Genomic DNA, 17,679 nt, shown 5'->3' on the forward strand with positions numbered 1-17,679 from the left:
GTAATCAGCCTTTGAAACATACACGTATAAGTGACATTATATTGACCAAGAGGTTGTACTTACACATTTCTAAAGGGGTGTGTGTAAGACAATAATTAAAGAGATAGAAGCTATGCATTTGAGAGAGACAGGAGGTGGGGTTAGTCACAGAAAGGGTCCATAGGAGAAAAAGGAAGAGGAATAATGGTGCAATTTTATTTTAATTTTAATTAATTATATCTTAATTTCAAAATAAGAAAAATATTTTTCAAAGGAAGGAATCTGAGGGAGAAATGAAATAGCATGCGGGCGACAGCAGCAGCAACAGAGGAAGGAGTGATGGACGGGCATGGCTGTGCCATTGAACAGCGATCACTGCTGACATTCTGACCCTCATTCAAAATAGAGCTGAGAGACACAACGGATTGGTAAACAGTGGGGTTTGAAGGAGTTGGTTTGCCATGTTTAAAGATAGACCAAAAAAAAAAGAGTAAAGACATCAGGCACTCATGCTGATCAAACCAGCCTTTCCCAGCTAGAGCTGGAGACCTGTGTTGGGCTGTAAGAGGTAGAGTACAGGGGCTAACAGAGAGAATGGAGGGGGAAGACATCTGAGTTAGCAGGTGCTGCCCAGACAAAAGACAATTGCACATCACAGTCTCTGCTGTGTTCCAGGCGCACTGTTGAGATGTGTGCCGCTAACTCCAGTGTAGGAAGCCGCTGTTAGCGGTGGTATAATTCACCATTCCAAGATGGCGCGGACATCGTGTCCTTCCCACTAGTAAACAATTAACTGCGCAGCTGCAAAGGCAGAAAGCCCGCCAAAGTCACTGGCCAATCCCGAGGCATAATATTGGGTGATGAGTGAACAGCCAATCAGAAGTGAACACGTCACTCTAGGGTGTATTTAAGCTGTGCCTCTTCCTGTCTTTGGCCCTTCTGCGTCCTTTCTGCTTCTGCTGACACAGAGTAAAGCCTCGCTGTGGTGATACCCGAATATTGCCTCTCGTGTCCTTGTTCGCGGGTGGAGGGGATGCGGGAGGTGCACGAGGAACACTCCAGCCCTCCAGGGGTTCTCTATATGGTAGCGGCTAGAGTGAGAGCAAGTATGAGTTACCATTTGGGATCTACCTGCTGAAGGACACAAATGATGCCTATATTTACAAACAACCTACACAGCTGGTGCTATGACTTCTCGTTGCCTTCATTGTGTCAGAAAAGAATTGCTTGAAATATCCCAGGAAAATTCTTCTAAGTGGTACTTGGGTCTAAATGGGTTTAGCCTTCGTTAAGAGCTTCAGAACTTAACCTCAGCTTGGCACACTGGGCAGCTGAGAGGGAATGCAGTGGTTTCCAGCTCTGAAAACAGGAACTGGAAGGCTAGGGGTGTGGGTCAGGGGTAGACGGGGCTTAATGGTGACTCAGTGTGGAAGAAGATGCAAGGGCCAGCTGTTTGAAGCTCTGGTGACCAGAGTGTCATGTCTTTCTGTCTCTGGCTGTCCAGAACAGCAGAAGAAGGATCGGCCAACCGAATCAGTTGTTTGTCCAGCAATTTTATGTTTTGGGTCCCTATAATATGGAAGGTAGGTTAGGGATCAGAGTAAAGCAATGAAAGCCACAGATACAATCCTTGTTTTCAACTAGCTTGAAGTCTAGTCAGATGCCATTGATGAGCCAACAGAAAGATGAAGGGTGGTGTGCACTAAAAGACAGGAAGTAGGGGGGTTACTACAGCAGAGGGGGTTAGGAGGTCAAGAAACCCTGGGTAACTGGAGTAGAAAAGAACTTTGTTTTGGGCAGAACCAACAGTTCGCGGGGAAGGAGAGAATGTGTGTATCACCTTATGAGTCAGAGGACACTCACTCAGGATTGAGCAAGAGTGGAGTAAGATGGTAGTTGGGTATCAAGGGAAGAAAAGAGCTGGGGACAGAAGCTGTAAGCCAGGAGACTTCAGGTAGAGTTGGATCCTACAGGGCTTTGGAAGTAACATAAGAAATTAAGTTTTTCCCAGGAAAATGAAGACACTTAGATATTTGTAAATAGCTGTCCTAACTACCACTTTAAATGCTCAAGTTGCATAGTGGCAAGACTGGGCAGAAGCAGGTGGGGCTAGATAGCATTTAGCAAGAAGGGAGACTGACCAGAAAGTATTCAGGGTATGTGTACCCATGGGCACATTCATTTATCATTCATTCTTTGTGCCTGAGCTTTGTGGGACAGGGTGGTAGGTAGGTCTGGCAACTCCTCAGCCTCATGGCTTTCTCTAGAGCATGGATCACACCCCAGGGAACATCCATTGCCAATAATGAGTCCATTGTCTATGCATCCCTGCCTCTGTACCTTTTAAGGGTTGCCTTGGGGGAAGTTTCAGGAAAGTCTAGGTCAAAACTGTTCAATAATAAAAGGGTGAACGAGAAGAGTGGAACCAAGGAGGAGGATAGTTGGACAAAGACCCAGAGACCCAGAGGAGAGATGTGAAGCAAAGCGTAGATGCTGAGGCATTCACCCTCCTTCGCTTACCCATGAAGACCCCTCGAGCACCAAGGAGGGCTACCAGAGTTCCCTGCTTGCTGTAGGCAGAGCTGAAACTCAGGTTCCAGTGAGAAGACAGTGTGGGGCTCCCTGTTACTCAGGGAGGACAGAATTCACAGATGAATGGGAAGACAAAGATGTCAGCGCCCCCCTCACTTTCATGGGGGGGGCTTGAAAACTTCATTTTGCTGGTCACACAGGACCACAGCTATTGGATTTTCACTATTACGCACCACAAGATTTATTTCTTGGAGAATACAATTCAAATTCAGCCTATAAAGTTCCATCAAAATAGTCTAATTAGCCGCCCCCCCCCCCCCGTTGTGAAAAATGGTTCCATGGTTGAAACACAAGCAAACAAGAGCAGTAAGATTACCGACTCATGTGACATCTCTCTCATCCCCCCAGGCTAAATATTTGTACAGTTTTATTTCTAACTTCAAATGCCTTATTGTAAAAACCTTCTTAGTCTCACGTCTTTCTTTCCGTCTCTAACAAGCCGTGATTATGCAAATTTACCGGTTAGTGCTCTGAACAACATATGTGTATATATAGTTTTTTTTTTTGTGTGTGTGTGTTCTTTTTATTACTTCTCTGGATTTCACCGGAAGAAACCAAGAAGCCCTTCTAGCAAACAAATAACAAGCGACAACTGATTAGAAAAGGCAAACTTAATTAGAGTAGGTGCAGAAGAGTCTGCGTGGCTACATGAATGCACATCACACTGGCGCATCTGTCAGGTTTTCCATTAACCCCCTGTGCATTTGCATCTTTAGGATCAAGTCTAGGTCTTAACCCTACACCCTTTCTTTTCCTAGTTCAGAACTTGGCGTTCAACAGGCTAAATGACCCCCTAATGCATTAACCGCGCCTGTGGGTTCATGCCGCTCACAGTCGCCTCCAGAGGAGAATAAAAGAAGCCATTTCCCTGACTGTGGAGTTGGGATCTGTGTATCACGAGTGACTCAAGGCTGACATCCTCCCCCTACTATGCCGTTTATTTCTTTGCCAATGGATACAGGAGTTGGTTCTCTGTGCCGTACACTCCATTTGCCCTGAACAAAATTATCAGAATAATGTAATAAAATTGAATCAAAATGGGGTACTCTGCACATTGATTCTATTCTGTGAATGAATAGACTAGCATGTTTAAGAGTAACCGTGGTGGCTTAGGAACATCCCTGTGCTGTGACTCGTGGGGTTATGAAGGAGTGGGATGAGGTGGTGTATGCGTCCAGTGAGAATCTACAAAGCAGGGCAGATATTCAGCCTTCCAAAACCTCACTGATGGGTAGGTCCATGCTGTCCTGAGAGTTTAGGCTTAGTGCATGTAAAGAGGGTCTTCGAATCTTTAACCTTCAGTTTCTTATATGCTGTAGGTGCTTGATACGTATTCACTACGTTAATTGATGACTGTAATTACAGTTTATCTTATTGTAAACGTGGGAGTGACTCTAAACACATTCTTAAGTCCTAATGCACGAAGCAAAAAGATGAATGAATTTTTTTTATAGTTAAGACATCTAAACTGGGCTTCTTAGTCTTTGTATTAAAAATTACACTGTGTGCCGAGGAGATAGGTAAAGGGTTTGCTGAGCCAGCACCAGGACCTGAGTTTGACTCCCAAAGCCCCCGTGCAAAAGCCAGGGGTGCTTGTAATACCAGTGTTGTGGAGGTGGTGACAGTTGGGTCCCTTAGGTTTTCCTGCAAGCCAGCCTAGGACAGGACAGTGCCTGAGGAACAACACCAGAGGTTGACCCCTGGCCTCCACATACATGCACACTTGCACACACATCCCTATACATATGCACCTGTACACACACACACACACACACACAGTGTTCTTTTGTCATCTTTATTTGAGATGCAGCTCATGAACCTCACATAAGAACCTAGCAACCAAAGAACCTAGCAACCAGAGCAGAATATGTCTGTACTATTAAAAAAAATAGCTCCTTAAAAAAATTACTTAATTGTTTAGTTAAAAACAAAACAAAACAAAACAAAACAAAAGTTCAGAGTTATTGATTCTAGACTTCATTTTTTTTTTCTTCTGTGTGAGCCTGGCTGTCTTGGACCTCTTTCTATAGACCAAGCTGGCCTCAAACTCAGAGATCTGCCTGCCTCTACCTCCCATGTGCTGGGACTAAAGGCATGTATCACCACTAAGCATCTCTACACTTCATCCTTGCTCTAGCATCCAGATCCAGAACTGTGCCTGGATTTGGTACCTACTAGGCATTCCACATTGTTGTGAGTGCATAAATTCATGAATTCAAGGTAGTGCCAATGTTAAGAATGAAGCAAATCTGAGTTTAGCCTGAAAGGTTTGGTTCTAGACTTCTGGTGGGACAGACCAGGAGACTGAAGATGTCCATGGATTTGGAGAAGGCAAGTCAATAAATTCTTCTGAAGCTCTGAGAATTCAAAGCACTTGCTCAGAATTACAGATAAAAATTTATTTTGTATCTTGGTCTAAGCATCCATTTCATGAAGTATTAAAACCAGTTTTTGGTAACTTTCAAAGATAAAATGAAAATGGAAATGGAATGCTTCTGGGCCTGGCTCTGATAGCCCATAACTAGCCTGCATCAACCTTTTTTCTTCTTGGCAAGATTCAGCCAAGGCGCATCATAGCTGAAGTCACCAAATGGCCACAGGCCCTTGGCAGTAATCACTTAGCCTCTCTTGAGTCTCTCCTACCGTCTGTCCAGATTTCACATCCCTTATTCACCTTTGGCCATGGCTTGTCTCCTCCTCTGGTCCCTACACTGATTGCTTCCTATCTTTCTTAGGCTTTCAGCTCTTAGAATCCCTTCTTTCTCTAACCTGGTCTCATCTATGAACCCAGTTCTTGCTGCTGGCCCAGTTTGGTGACCCTGCAGGGGTTGATATAACTTGCAGCCTCCAGCTGAGGCTTGGATGTTATATTCTTTAAAATGTTGAATTCAAGATGATTTTTTTTTCCACCGAGAAAAGAGTTTTATCTGGTACAAAGTTTCTATCTCTGTAAGCACCTTCATTGGCTAATAATGCTTAGAAGTATTGACAGGACGTAAGAGCTAAACTGATTCTTTCACCAGGATTTGGTGCATCTAGAAAACAATTTTCTGGGTGTTCATATTTAAGGCATTATACAGAAGTACTCTAAGAAGGTGGAGAGGAGAGCAGGATATTTGCTTGATTGACACCAAGGGCTGATAGGAAGGATCCTCTGGGCTAGGCAGGGGGAATGGGCTGAGGCTCTTAAGATTTGATTGAGGAACTTGGCTTTCTACTAAGAGGGAACGTATAAATTTGTGTTTCAGTCACAACAAACCATCCACCCACTGGCCGAATTCCCTCCTAGGAGTTTCAGACATGGAGAATTCTAAACCAAATATAGAATCCATTGGAGTTGCTTAGATCCAATGTTAGGACAGAAATATTCACACTTTCAGGCATCTGGCCATATGGCTTTGAAAAAGAATGCATTTTTAGTTCAACAGGGAATATCTTTCGGAAATAAAAAAAAAAAAAAACATTTTGAGTGCTGATAAACTAATACATTGGGATGAACCATTCCACGGAAAGGCATTGGCTGCTGTATAGGGGAGACCTGTAGCCCAAAGTGCTCTCAGCATGCTTGCCACGTCTTAAGGTTGTTTGAAAAGATGAATATTTTCTTGGCATACTCTTTGAGATATAGGTGGAAATGTCTGGACCATTGAGAGATGTTTGCTGATTTGGCTCTCAGCATACATTGGTGGGCTTAAGTCCTGGAAGCTAGAATGAGGATCAAGAGATGTGAGCAGCTGATGGTACCAGCATCAAGAGATGTGCACAGCTGATGGTACTAGCAGTGGGTCTAGCCATAAGATGGGGGGTGTGGGTGGTGGGAGCACCATAGATAGAGTTCCTGCTGTAAACTGTGTATTTTCTTACGTGCACAATATTTATCACAAGGAAGCTCAAGGATGACACAGTTTTAAAAGAAATCGTTAACAGCCCTGAAGGCTAGAAGTCAGAAACATTCTGTCCCACAAAGACTTCAACCTTCTATACAGATTATTTTGCCAGAGATTAATGCGAGAAAATAAAGTTTCTTGACAGTCCTTACAATGATTGACTATGACAATTACTTCCTAGCAAGTCCTACCCATGAGCTATACCTCCTGGTGGTTGAATATACAGCTCTGATGCTACACTAGATTCTGAGTTCTGCTTCTGATCACTTGAGTTTAGAAAGATATTGAAACTGCGCCTCAATTCTCTGACCTGAATGATGGGAAGAATCTTTTTGTAAGAATTAAATGATGAACTTCAAACCAAAGAGAGGGGTAAGTCAAGCCTCTCTGTAGAGTAAGTTGTCGGCACATGTATTTTATTACTATCTCATTGTTGGTTGTTTCCATGGTTTTAAATCTAGGTCAGAGAGACTGACCGGTTACACATGTGTCACAGTGTTGGTGATGAAGCAGCAGCAGCACCTCTCTTCTATGCCCTTTTCTATGCCTGCAGTACTGTTTCCATGTTAGAACTCACATCCCTTGTATAAATCTCAGGCCTCCTTTCCACAAGTGCTTGCTTTGTTAAAAGGAAAAGTTTGAATATGTATGGCACTTGACATGAGAATCTGAATAATGCTCACTTATTATATAGTCTGGATTGTGAATTACCTTGTTCCATTCTCCATACAAACCCAGAACCCAGAAGACCCTATTTTTACCACCCGTGACCAACTCTTAGCTTGGAGGACCAGCTGAGAGAGCTTCAGCAAGTTGCTTACAGCAAGGAGCATCCAGAGATAATTTGAACCCATGCTCACCCAGAAAAACATGCTAACATGTGGCATTGGAAGGAAATTTTGTGATGTATTTTTAAGTCATCTAAATTTTCTGTTTTATAAAAGGACTGTATGATTATTATGCCATATTAATGTAAAATACACACAAGTCTACCCAAGTCCCTTCTATTGCTCATAATTAGAAAACACACACACACACACACACACACACACACACACACTGGGGGGGGCTGAAATCTGTACTTAGTACAGAGGTTTTTACCCCTCCAGCTGTTACTCTGTGGTATTCTATCCTCTACCATGCAGCTTGCTGCTCTATGGTAATTCACACCTGCCAACAACGTGAACAATGCAATATCCAAACATCTTCCTTCCTTCTAGAAAGAGGTTCCTCTGTCAGGTTTCCCGGGGATCAGCTCTTACTCAGCAGTATGTGTTTTATAGAAATGATAAATTTCTTGACTCTGTTTACCAGGGTAAAATTAAACCTTATTTAATGTAAAACCAAAGGGCATAAAACACCTATGAGTTTATTTCTATTATTTGCAACATTCATGGTTATCTCACCCAGTCATAACATTTTCTGGAAGTTACTCCTGATTCCCACTCACTGCGGAAGACCTTTTAGTCCCCCTGCCATTGTTTGTGGAGTTTTAAAGTGATGGTTTAAGGTGCTTTGTTCTGTCTCTAGATGGTGTCTGCAGATGTAGGGCTGATGAACAGAGTGTGAGCATGGAGTCACGTGAGATCTATCAGGGTGGCCAAGGACTAAACACAACACATCGGTGGCCACTCTCAGCATCACCTTTAGCCTTATTCCAATGTGCAACCATAAAAACAACGTCTTCTTCACAGTAGCGCTAACTCAATTCGTATTGATCTGATTTTAACACTGAGCATATCAGGATATGACTGACAACTAGATATATCACCAAGGCATTAGTTTGCAAGAATCACTGATCATTACAGAGACTCCAAGCAATGACAGTGCATAAGGAAACATTACTGCTTGCTCTAGATGTACCAAGAGAATCAAGCTCCTGTGAGCCCACAGGGCTTCCGGTATTAATCATATCTCACCAAAAGCATAAGAGTATTCAAAGTATAATTACCAAAGTAATCACCTCTGGGAGTTCTGGGGCCAAGTACCAGAGCCCTTACCTGTCTGTGCTGTTGAGTGACTTGATATCCCAGGCCTGCGATGGACTGATTCTGCATTTTCTGAAGCATGATCTTTTGCTGAAGTGGCAAGGGTGACCTTAGCAAAGGCTGGCTTGATAAAGCTTGGGTGGATTGGGATGGTTGTTGCTGCTGCTGAACTGTCATTGAACTTTGTTGTTGCTGCTGCTGCTGCTGCTGTTGCTGCTGAGCTACCAGTGAACCTTGCTGCTGCTGCTGCTGCTGCTGTTGCTGCTGCTGCTGCTGTTGCTGTTGTTGTTGTTGTTGTTGCTGCTGCTGCTGCTGCTGCTGCTGGGTGTAGTGCAGGAGAGAAGGCTTGTTCTGGGAAGGCAAAAGAGAAGGCATCTGCTGGTTTGCTTGGTCTGAGTTAAAATGGAACAGCGGCTTGGTGTTGCCATGTCGGGGCTCCAAGGTTGGGTGTGGGTTATTAATAAAACTTCGACTGAGATCCTGAGGCTTTTGCTGCAGAAGCACATCCAGGTGTCCAGCCTGGGTTGAGGGGCTGGTCTTGTACGTGTAATTGGCTGCTGCTTTGGACTGGTTGCTGCTGCCAGTCACCCCAGTCATGGGCGATCCCTGTGGGCTGAAAGGTTGCTGGCTGAAGGAAGGGCTGGGAATTTTTTCCTGCACAAATGCCCCTGGAGATGGCCCAGCAGAGGACTGCAAGCCTGGCCAGCTGGGAGGTGGCTGCTGTTGCTGCTGCTGCTGCTGTTGCTGCATTCGTGCATGTTGCTGGCGGTTTGCAGCTATCTGCTTGAGCTGTTGGGCATGGGATACTTCTTGCCAACTTGGCAGGGCCCTGTTGGCTCCTGATACTGTCTGAAGCTGAGGCTGACTCTGGGGAACTGTGGGGATTGGGGATGAAGTGGAGAGTGCAGAGTTGGCCAAGGAAAATGCAGGGCCAGCTGATGGGGGCCTCAACTGGGGAGAGCCTGAAGTGCCTTGTGTCAAACCAGGTGAATATTCGCTTTTGATAATGACTTTCTCCATGGGCAGGGAGGGTCTCGGTGTGCTCCTCTGGCTCTGCTGACCCAAGTCAATGCCGAACGGGTCATCCTGCTTAATGGTAGCATTGATCATGTTCTCCAGCTCCAGGTCACTCATGGGAGGCACTGATATGTTGGTCAGTTCATTGAACAGTTCCTGCAGCTCAGGGTCCATCAGTTGCTCTCCAGGGTCATCTCCAAACCTATTAGTAAAAGCACTCTCTGGTGTCATTTGGTCATCCATGTGCTTACTGCAAGACAGGGTCTCCCCAGGTTCTTTCTTCACCTCCTTTAAGCCCATGTTAAACAAATTGTTGCCAGGAGAATGTGCAGGAGGTGGTAGAGCATTAGTCTTCCTCAGTGCTTGGTTCATGGGCAAGGGCCCTGGCATCATATGACTTTGTCCATTATTTACTGGGAGGGCCCCCTGACCTGTAGAAAGGTTCTCCCCAACTCTGATCCTTTTGATGTCAAGAAATGAGCTGTCAACAAAGCCATTGGGCCTCTTGCTGTTGGCAGGAGACAAGTTGACTATTTGTTTTCTTTTCAAAGAGCCCTGGAGCTGAAAGACAGAAAGGAAATAAAACAGACATGTTTAAGATTCCAATCCAGTTATACCTTTAAACAAGAGCAATGTTATGCTTAATTTTTTTTTAAAAAGCATTGTAAAGGTCTTTTTCATTTTTACTTTATCTGTATGAGTATTCTTCCTGTATGTATGTCTGTGTACTAGTTGGACGGTTTATATCTGAGAATGCCAGAAGAGGGCATGAGATGCCCTGGAACTGGAGTCAATGCTGGTTGTAAGCTATCATGTGGGTGCTGGCTGTTGAATCCAGGTCCCTCTGGAGAGTAGTCAGTGCTCTTAACCCCTGAGCCATCTTTCTGGCTTCTAAGCTCAATATTTAACCCTTTAATTAAAAACGACTTGATTATTTTTTGTTGTTTTTGGAGGTAAGATCTTATTTATACCAGGTTGGTCTCAAACTTGCTATGTACCTAAGGGTACCTTTGAACTTCTTGTATTCCTGCTTTGACCTGCTTGGTAGCTGAAATTACAGGTATCTATCACCCTACCTAGTTTATGTGGTGCTGGGGGTCTAATCCAGCATATTCCGTAAACATTCTACCACCCAAGTTACAGCCTCTGCCTTCAACATCACGTTTATCTGTCCCCCTAGTGAGACTTAGTCTGGAATATAATGGAATACACAGGAGAAAATAAAATTAGAGGTACAGCAATCCCCATGATCCACTAATCCCCATGATTGGTTAATCGTTGAAGAACTCTTCTGACATGTAAGGAGTTATTCACAGTACCTAAGCATGCATTTTCTTCTGGAATAAAAAAAAAAAATATCTCATGCACATGAATATAAGATGCTAGGGCAGCCACATACTCAAAGTGCTCACACTTGGCCAAGTTGGGAAACACCAACAAATTTAAGGGCAAAGTTTCGAGCTTTTTAAATATTCATTCTCAGGTTCAACATTATCGTCTTTGGCATCCTCTAAATAAGTTAGAACAGTTCTTGGGTTCAAGGAGACCTCTGTCTTCCATTATCCCATCACTTTGCATTTGGGTCTGTAATGGGTAAGATGACAGGAAACATTACCGCCTGCACTCAGCCTTTTGCCACATCCAGGTTGTTCCCAGATCCTTCTTCCTCACTTAAGATCTAGGATGTCTGGGTGCTAACTATCCTTGGGTCCCTCATGCTGGAGGGACAATGCTATGTGGGCATACCCTTATTAAACGAGACACCCAAAGTGCAGGTTTTCCTGGAAATCATTTTCTTCTGTTTCTGTCTTAGTTAATTCTCTACAGCTGTGAAGAGACACCATGACCACAGCAACTCTTATAAAAGAAAACATTTATTTGGGGGCTTGCTTATAGTTTCAGAGGGTTAGTCCATTATCATCATGGCGGGAAGCAGACAGGCATGGAGAGGTAGCTGAGAGCTTTGCATGTTGATCTGAAGGCAGCCAGCAGAGAGAGCGAGAGAGACAGAGAGATGGTGGAAGGGGTGGCACTGGGCCTGGTATGGGCTTTTGAAACCTTAAAGCTCGCTCCTAGTAACACATCTTCTCTAACAAGGCCACACCTCCTAATCCTTCCCAAACACTTCCATTAGCCAGGGACCAAGCACTCAAACACACGACCCTATGTGAGCTAGCCTTATTTAGACCAACTACACTGTTTAATCTTGTAACAAAACCAAGTTGTTGAAAAACAGTACCGCACATGTGTTATGAGAAAAGGTACTGGGACCAGGTTGAACCAAGCTTACGTTGCAATGCTGTGACCTGGCAATTCACCAGGCTTGTCTGAGCCTCCGTTTCCCCAAATGAAAAAAAAGTCTCATAAAAAGGGACTAGATAACTCATATAAAAATTTGGCACAATGTTCACAGTTGTAACTCCATAACTATAGTTTATAAGAAAAGTCCATGGCTTTTTGTTTTGCACATGTTCTGTGCATGTTTTGTGTATCTCCACAGCAACATATCTGTGCAGCTCACAATGTCAAAGCACTGCCTTCACTGAGCTAGTGAACAGACTGAACTTTTGAGATCTCACATCCACGGAGCAAGTTTCAACAACGGGGCAGCCATACCAATAAATGTTTCAAAAGGATACAGCATTAGTTCCCTGAACCAATAGCTGCTTCATCTCTAAGCAAAAGCTATCTCCACCACAGCCAGGCTTCTTCAGCTCTGCCCACAGACCTAAATTATTTAATGTCGGCTCAGGATAATTGCAAATTAGCTGAAGTTGAAACGCTTTTCAGAAAGTTTTATCCTCTCTCTCCCCTCCATTCCTTTTGAATATCTCTGAATCAAGCAAAGAAAATTCACAACCCTGTATATACTTTATATGCCAAGGATTTAAAACATGATAACTTTATTGCCCTGCATCTGCCTAACAGCTCATTAGATATATATTAGGTATGCAGTTTATAGATAGATAAACAAGGCTCACAGGGATAACACTTTTCCAGGTCACACGGCTATTAAGTGTAGGTTTGTTTGGATCAAAGCCAACCATTTCCATCCTGTTATGTTTCCTCAGTCAGTCTAGAACCAAGGTTTACCTGGCAGGAAGATGGCCGTTGGCAGTGAGCACAGGGCAGCCTTAGACCTCAGGTTAAACGTGGTAGAATTGGGAATGGCCAGGATGCAGTGCACAACTGGATGTCAACTGCATTCCTTTCCATCTTGCTCATCAAAACCTGTTCCAGCCATCCCTGTCTGTTGCCTGGCTTGTATACACACAGGTGGCATGTGACTGTGAAGGAGGTGAGCTGGTGGCGGAGCAAGTGTGACCCTATCATCATGGTGAACTCTAGCAGGCAAGCAAACTGGCCCATGCTGGTCCAGATGATCCTCCATTACAACGGTAGCCTCATGGGAAGTGAGGTCAGAGCCACTAGGCTGGCTGCACAGTGATTTACTGAACCTGGGAGCTAGCTGTAAAGGCACAGCAGACATGCACTTTAGAGAGGCAGAAGCAGAGTGGAGAGGATCGCTGCATCTTTCCACAGTCTTTGATACACTGCAGCATCATTATAGTACTTCCTGATTGCTCAGGTTAGCGTGGATGAGACTTCTGTTACTAACCAAGCAGTCTAACCCATCCTTCCAAATGTCCAATCAGTTATGAATGGAATTCAGCCGAGGGTGGGGCTTTCGTAGCCCCTTCTCTGCTCTTTTTTTTTTGTTTTGTTTTGGTTTTTTTTGTTTTTTTTTTCTCCCAGAAAAATGTCAGCTGACCTATCACCAGCAGAGACCCAAGGTGTCCCCTGTCTGTTCTAGGGTAGGGAAGAGGCAGGAGCGGACTCAGCCATGTGGCTTGTGATTTATTCCAGCGCGAGCGAGCAGCATTTGAAGGGTCCTCCCCACCACAAAGAACAATGGAATACATTCTTTTCTAGGTTTACGGGTTTTTTTTTTCACCTTTGATTTATTTTCCACTGCTTTGAGAAAGCAGAAAACAGAAACCTACTAAAAACTTGTTCTGCCAGATTCTCCAGCCACTCCTCTCCAGGCCTGCACTCGCTATGGGATGCAGCCCGCAGGCCCAGAAGGAGCAACTCATACACTGGTTCTGGAACTACCAACACTAACAGTCATTTATTCAGGGCCTTAGCACCAGGCCTTGAGCTGAGCAAGCTCTTCATCTAGGTAAATAAATCTTAGAGCTCTGATTCTTCAAAACCACGCGATTCACTGCTTTCCCAGCACTGTATGCTGCCCCTCTTTTCTAGATGAGAAACTTTAAAGACTGAGTGACCTTGTGACTAGGTCACACATGCAGTCAGCAATGAAGCCAGGAGCTCAAGCAAGTGATTCCATGGTGGACTCAGAGATAAATACTACCTGGATCCTAAGGGCCAGACACCTAAAGCTGATGCTCACAGTGCCTCACTCTGCCAGCTTAGCCCAGAGATTTCACTTCTGTGTGCTACATAAAGATTATCTTTGGGGTCATTTCCTGCCCAAGCCTAGAGAATAGTAAACACCAGGTGAGCGGGGATGGAAGGTAGCTCACCATAGCTGAAGACACCCAAAGATGGGAATAGAAAAGGAGATGTGTGATCCCATGGAGACAGAGAGATGTCATTAAAACCCCATTGAGGGCTAGGGTGCTGTGCATAGTAGAGTGAGCATGCAGAAAACTCTAGGTTCATTTCTACACACACACACACACACACACACACACACACACACACACACACACTCCAAACCCTATGAGGCATGACACTACTGTCAGAGCTTCATGGAGATATTACGTTGGAAATAGGCCATATCCCACCTTCTAGAAGTTCCTAATCATAGCCATATTATCAAGATCCATCAAATACACAGAGGTAGTAGACATGGAGTGAACTACTGAGACCCTACAATCTAAATGACGCTCAAAGCTTACATCTTTAAAGTACTTCTACTGCTAGAGTGAAAGTCTTCCTCCAGACGTATGGTCTTGAATTATGGTATAGAGCCTCTAAAAGGTTCCAGCCAAACACAGCTGAGAATGGACCGACATCATCACTAAAACCTCAGTGGAAGAGTTTCTCAGAAAACTCAATGTCAATTTGCCAAAAAAAGAATCAGGACCTAAGAAAACATAAGTTGGAAGTGGGTGACCAGTATTGAGGGTGTGGCTTTAAACAGAGAAGGGTGGAGGTCAGACTAGAGGAGCTGAGAGCTACCCAGCTGGATCTCCCATAACTTGGGTGGCATGGGACAGGAGAAAGGAAGCATGTCCCGAGGCGCAGAGGTGACAGTGGGTTCTAGAAAGCAGTTTATTATATTGACAAGTTGGAGGGAGGACTTCCAAGATACATCTGCTGCTAAGGGCTGATAGATTCAGCACACAGGGTCACCATAGTCTTAACACCTAAAATGTGTTAATTCGTTTGAATATGGAAGAAAACAGTAAGCTTTTAAGCTATGTGAATGGTTTTTTTTAATATATGATTGCTGTTAGATTCATTGTAAACTTGACAGAATCAAAAATCACCCAGGAGAGGAGCCTCTGGCCATATCGATTATAGGAGCTTATTTAGATTAGGTTCACAGGGGTGGGAGACCCCTCTGAATGTGGGCAGCCCCCTTTCCACAGACTAGGGTCCTGGGCTGAATAAAAAGGAGAAAGCAAGCTGGCCTCAAGCATCTGTCTCTCTCTGCTTCACAACCATGAATACAAGCTAACCAGCTGGTTTGCTAAGCTGCTTAGCTTCTGCCTCACTGTGCCTGTACTCTGAAACTGTGAGCCAAAGTATTTCCTTTTTTCCTTAAGCTACTTTTGACATAGTAACAACAAAGATGACATATGTAACACACATATAATATCCATTTATTTATCATTTATTTATTTATTCATTTATTTATGCAAACCTGTTGCAAAGTGAAATTTTAAGTTTTTTTTTTTTTTTTTTTTTTGTCTGGAAAGTGTTGTTAAAAACAAGAAAAACAAATAATCACAAAAGGCTATCATTGAGGAGAACCTAGGTGATGAGAGAGAGAAAGAGAGAGGGGGCATGGAGGCAGATGTTCACATGTCTCCACCAGTCAAAGATAGTTTTTATATCTAGGTTGGGTATTGGGTTACGATTCTGATTGAGCATTACCAAACTTATAGATCCTTTGATTAACATTTAAAAAAAAATTGTATAAAAGCAAAAGGGAAAGGGGGAGCATGGGACAGGGGTTTTCTAGGGAGGGGAAATGGGGAAAGGGGATGGCATCTTAAATGTAAATAAAATATAAAATAAAATAAAGACAAAAAAAGGTTCTCATTAGATTAAAAAAAAATAGCAAAATGAATGCCTGCCTTCCTCCCTTCTTTTTTTCCTTTCTCCTTTCCTGGTATTGCTAATGGTTGAACAGGGCCTTATGCTTGTTGAACAAGGGCTCCACTACTGAGGGTCAACCCCACTCCTGAAAGCTTTCTGGACTGAGATTCTATTGAAGAGTCTCACTGAATCTTCTCAGCATAGTCTGGCTCCTGGCATTACAATTACATAGGCACAGGTAGATGTGACAGTGCATGCCTGTGATCCCAGCACTCTGGAGGCTGAGGCAGGGCAGATGTGAGGTCAATACCTGCCTATGCAACGAGACTCCCTTCTTCGACAGAAGCCAGCAATGCCATGAAGCAGTGTGACAGCACAGGCCAACTTGGCCCCAGCGCTCTGCCTCTTGATTGTTGACATGCTTGTTGTTGCCTTTTGGCTTTCACCATGTCTCATCTACACTGTTCTGGACATGGTGTGCAGAGGCAGCAAAGAAGAAAAAGAAGCAGGATGAAAATGTCCAGCATGTCCAGGGCATGGGTAAGAACATCTTCAAACTCCTAACGATAAACGGCAGGGAGAGAATGGTGCCATCATTGGTTAGAAGTTGATGGAGAAATCTCTGCATGTCAGTCTTGAAGCTTCATTATAAGAGAGAGAAGAGACAAGAGGTCACTCCACCAGGGAAAGGATTTATTAACTACATAGAGAAAGCTCTAAGCCACATCCTGCCCTGTCATTCATGACTTAAAGGAGATACTGCAAAGGACACTTTAAATTTTTCACAAGAAATCCAAAATTGCTATGCTGGTTTAGTGCACACTCTTGCTGGTCATTGGAAGGGCTCCTTTGAGGTGTGGCCTTCCACACAAGTCTAGTCTGGTTTACATTCCATATGGGAATCCTGACTTTCTTCTGTTAAGATCCAGGAGGTTGAGGCTCTTCACCTCCCCCCCCCCCACCCTATACCCTAACTCTGTCCTTTCTCAGTCTTCTTTGAACATCCCCTTGCCTTTTGAGACATATGGTTTCTGCTGCGGTAGGCACAAGCCTGCTTAGGCTAGGCAGAGTCCACAAGCAGTGACCTGTCATCCTCAGGGCTGCCCTGGCACTACCAAGAACACTTATGGGGGGCTGCGGCCCAACAGTAAACAGCTCTGTTTTAAACAGCTGCTTTCCACTCTTCCAAAGGCCTTGAAACATAAACTTCCTGGAGGGATTTGAAAGCACCATGGTTGCACAATCCTCTGGTTTCTGTTTCTACCCCTGCCCCCATCCTTTCCCACAAACTAAATGTAACCTTTGTCTCCTGTGCTGCCTTAGAAACAACGGATGCACCTCACAAAGGTAACAATTCATCCCATAGGCCACAGTCCCCCCAAGTACATTCCTGTCCCTTTCAACCAGGCATGCGTGCAAGATTGAAATCTGTAGCTGCCTGGAGGTGTGTGCGCGCGTGTGCGTGTGTGTGTGTGTGTGTGTGTGTGTGTGTGTGTGTGTGCGTGTGTGTGCTTACTTGGGTCCCACCATCTGTGAGCTTTCCTTACAGCCCATTAGAGATGTGGCTGTTGCTAGGAATTAGAGATGTTCTAGAAAGAAACCGGCCCCAAAGATCACATGTGACTTCTCATTTGTTACTACAGCGAAATGTTTGGGACCTTGGATGAATACATTTCAGCTCATCACAGTTCTCAAGGGGGAGAGTAACTCCTCCCTGGTTTACATTTCCTCTTGCAAGTGTCACTTCCAAGTTTATCATCAGCAAAATCCTTTACTGAAGGAGAGAAGAAACTGGAGATTTGGGTCTTTTTCCAAAGATATCATAAAGCTCCCTTTCTTTGTTATCCTTATAGAACTTTGGACTTTTTGTGACTTAATGTTGCTGAATTGACTATGTCCGACTTGATTGTAAGTTCTCT

The 17,679-nt window shown here is 44.1% G+C and overlaps 1 protein-coding gene across 2 annotated transcripts in view; it reads right to left on the bottom strand.

Moving 5' to 3' along the window:
- The window catches only part of Maml2 (mastermind like transcriptional coactivator 2), a 322,888-nt gene that overhangs the window by 81,277 nt on the left and 223,932 nt on the right, over nt 1-17,679 (bottom strand). For both annotated transcript variants that reach the window (XM_076926071.1, XM_076926072.1), the window contains exon 2: nt 8,459-10,024. In XM_076926071.1, coding sequence (XP_076782186.1) covers nt 8,459-10,024 — 1,566 coding nt within the window. The remainder of the gene's footprint in view (nt 1-8,458; nt 10,025-17,679) is intronic.

The sequence above is a fragment of the Arvicanthis niloticus genome, chromosome 27 (assembly GCF_011762505.2).
Source record: "Arvicanthis niloticus isolate mArvNil1 chromosome 27, mArvNil1.pat.X, whole genome shotgun sequence".
NCBI lineage: Eukaryota > Metazoa > Chordata > Mammalia > Rodentia > Muridae > Arvicanthis > Arvicanthis niloticus.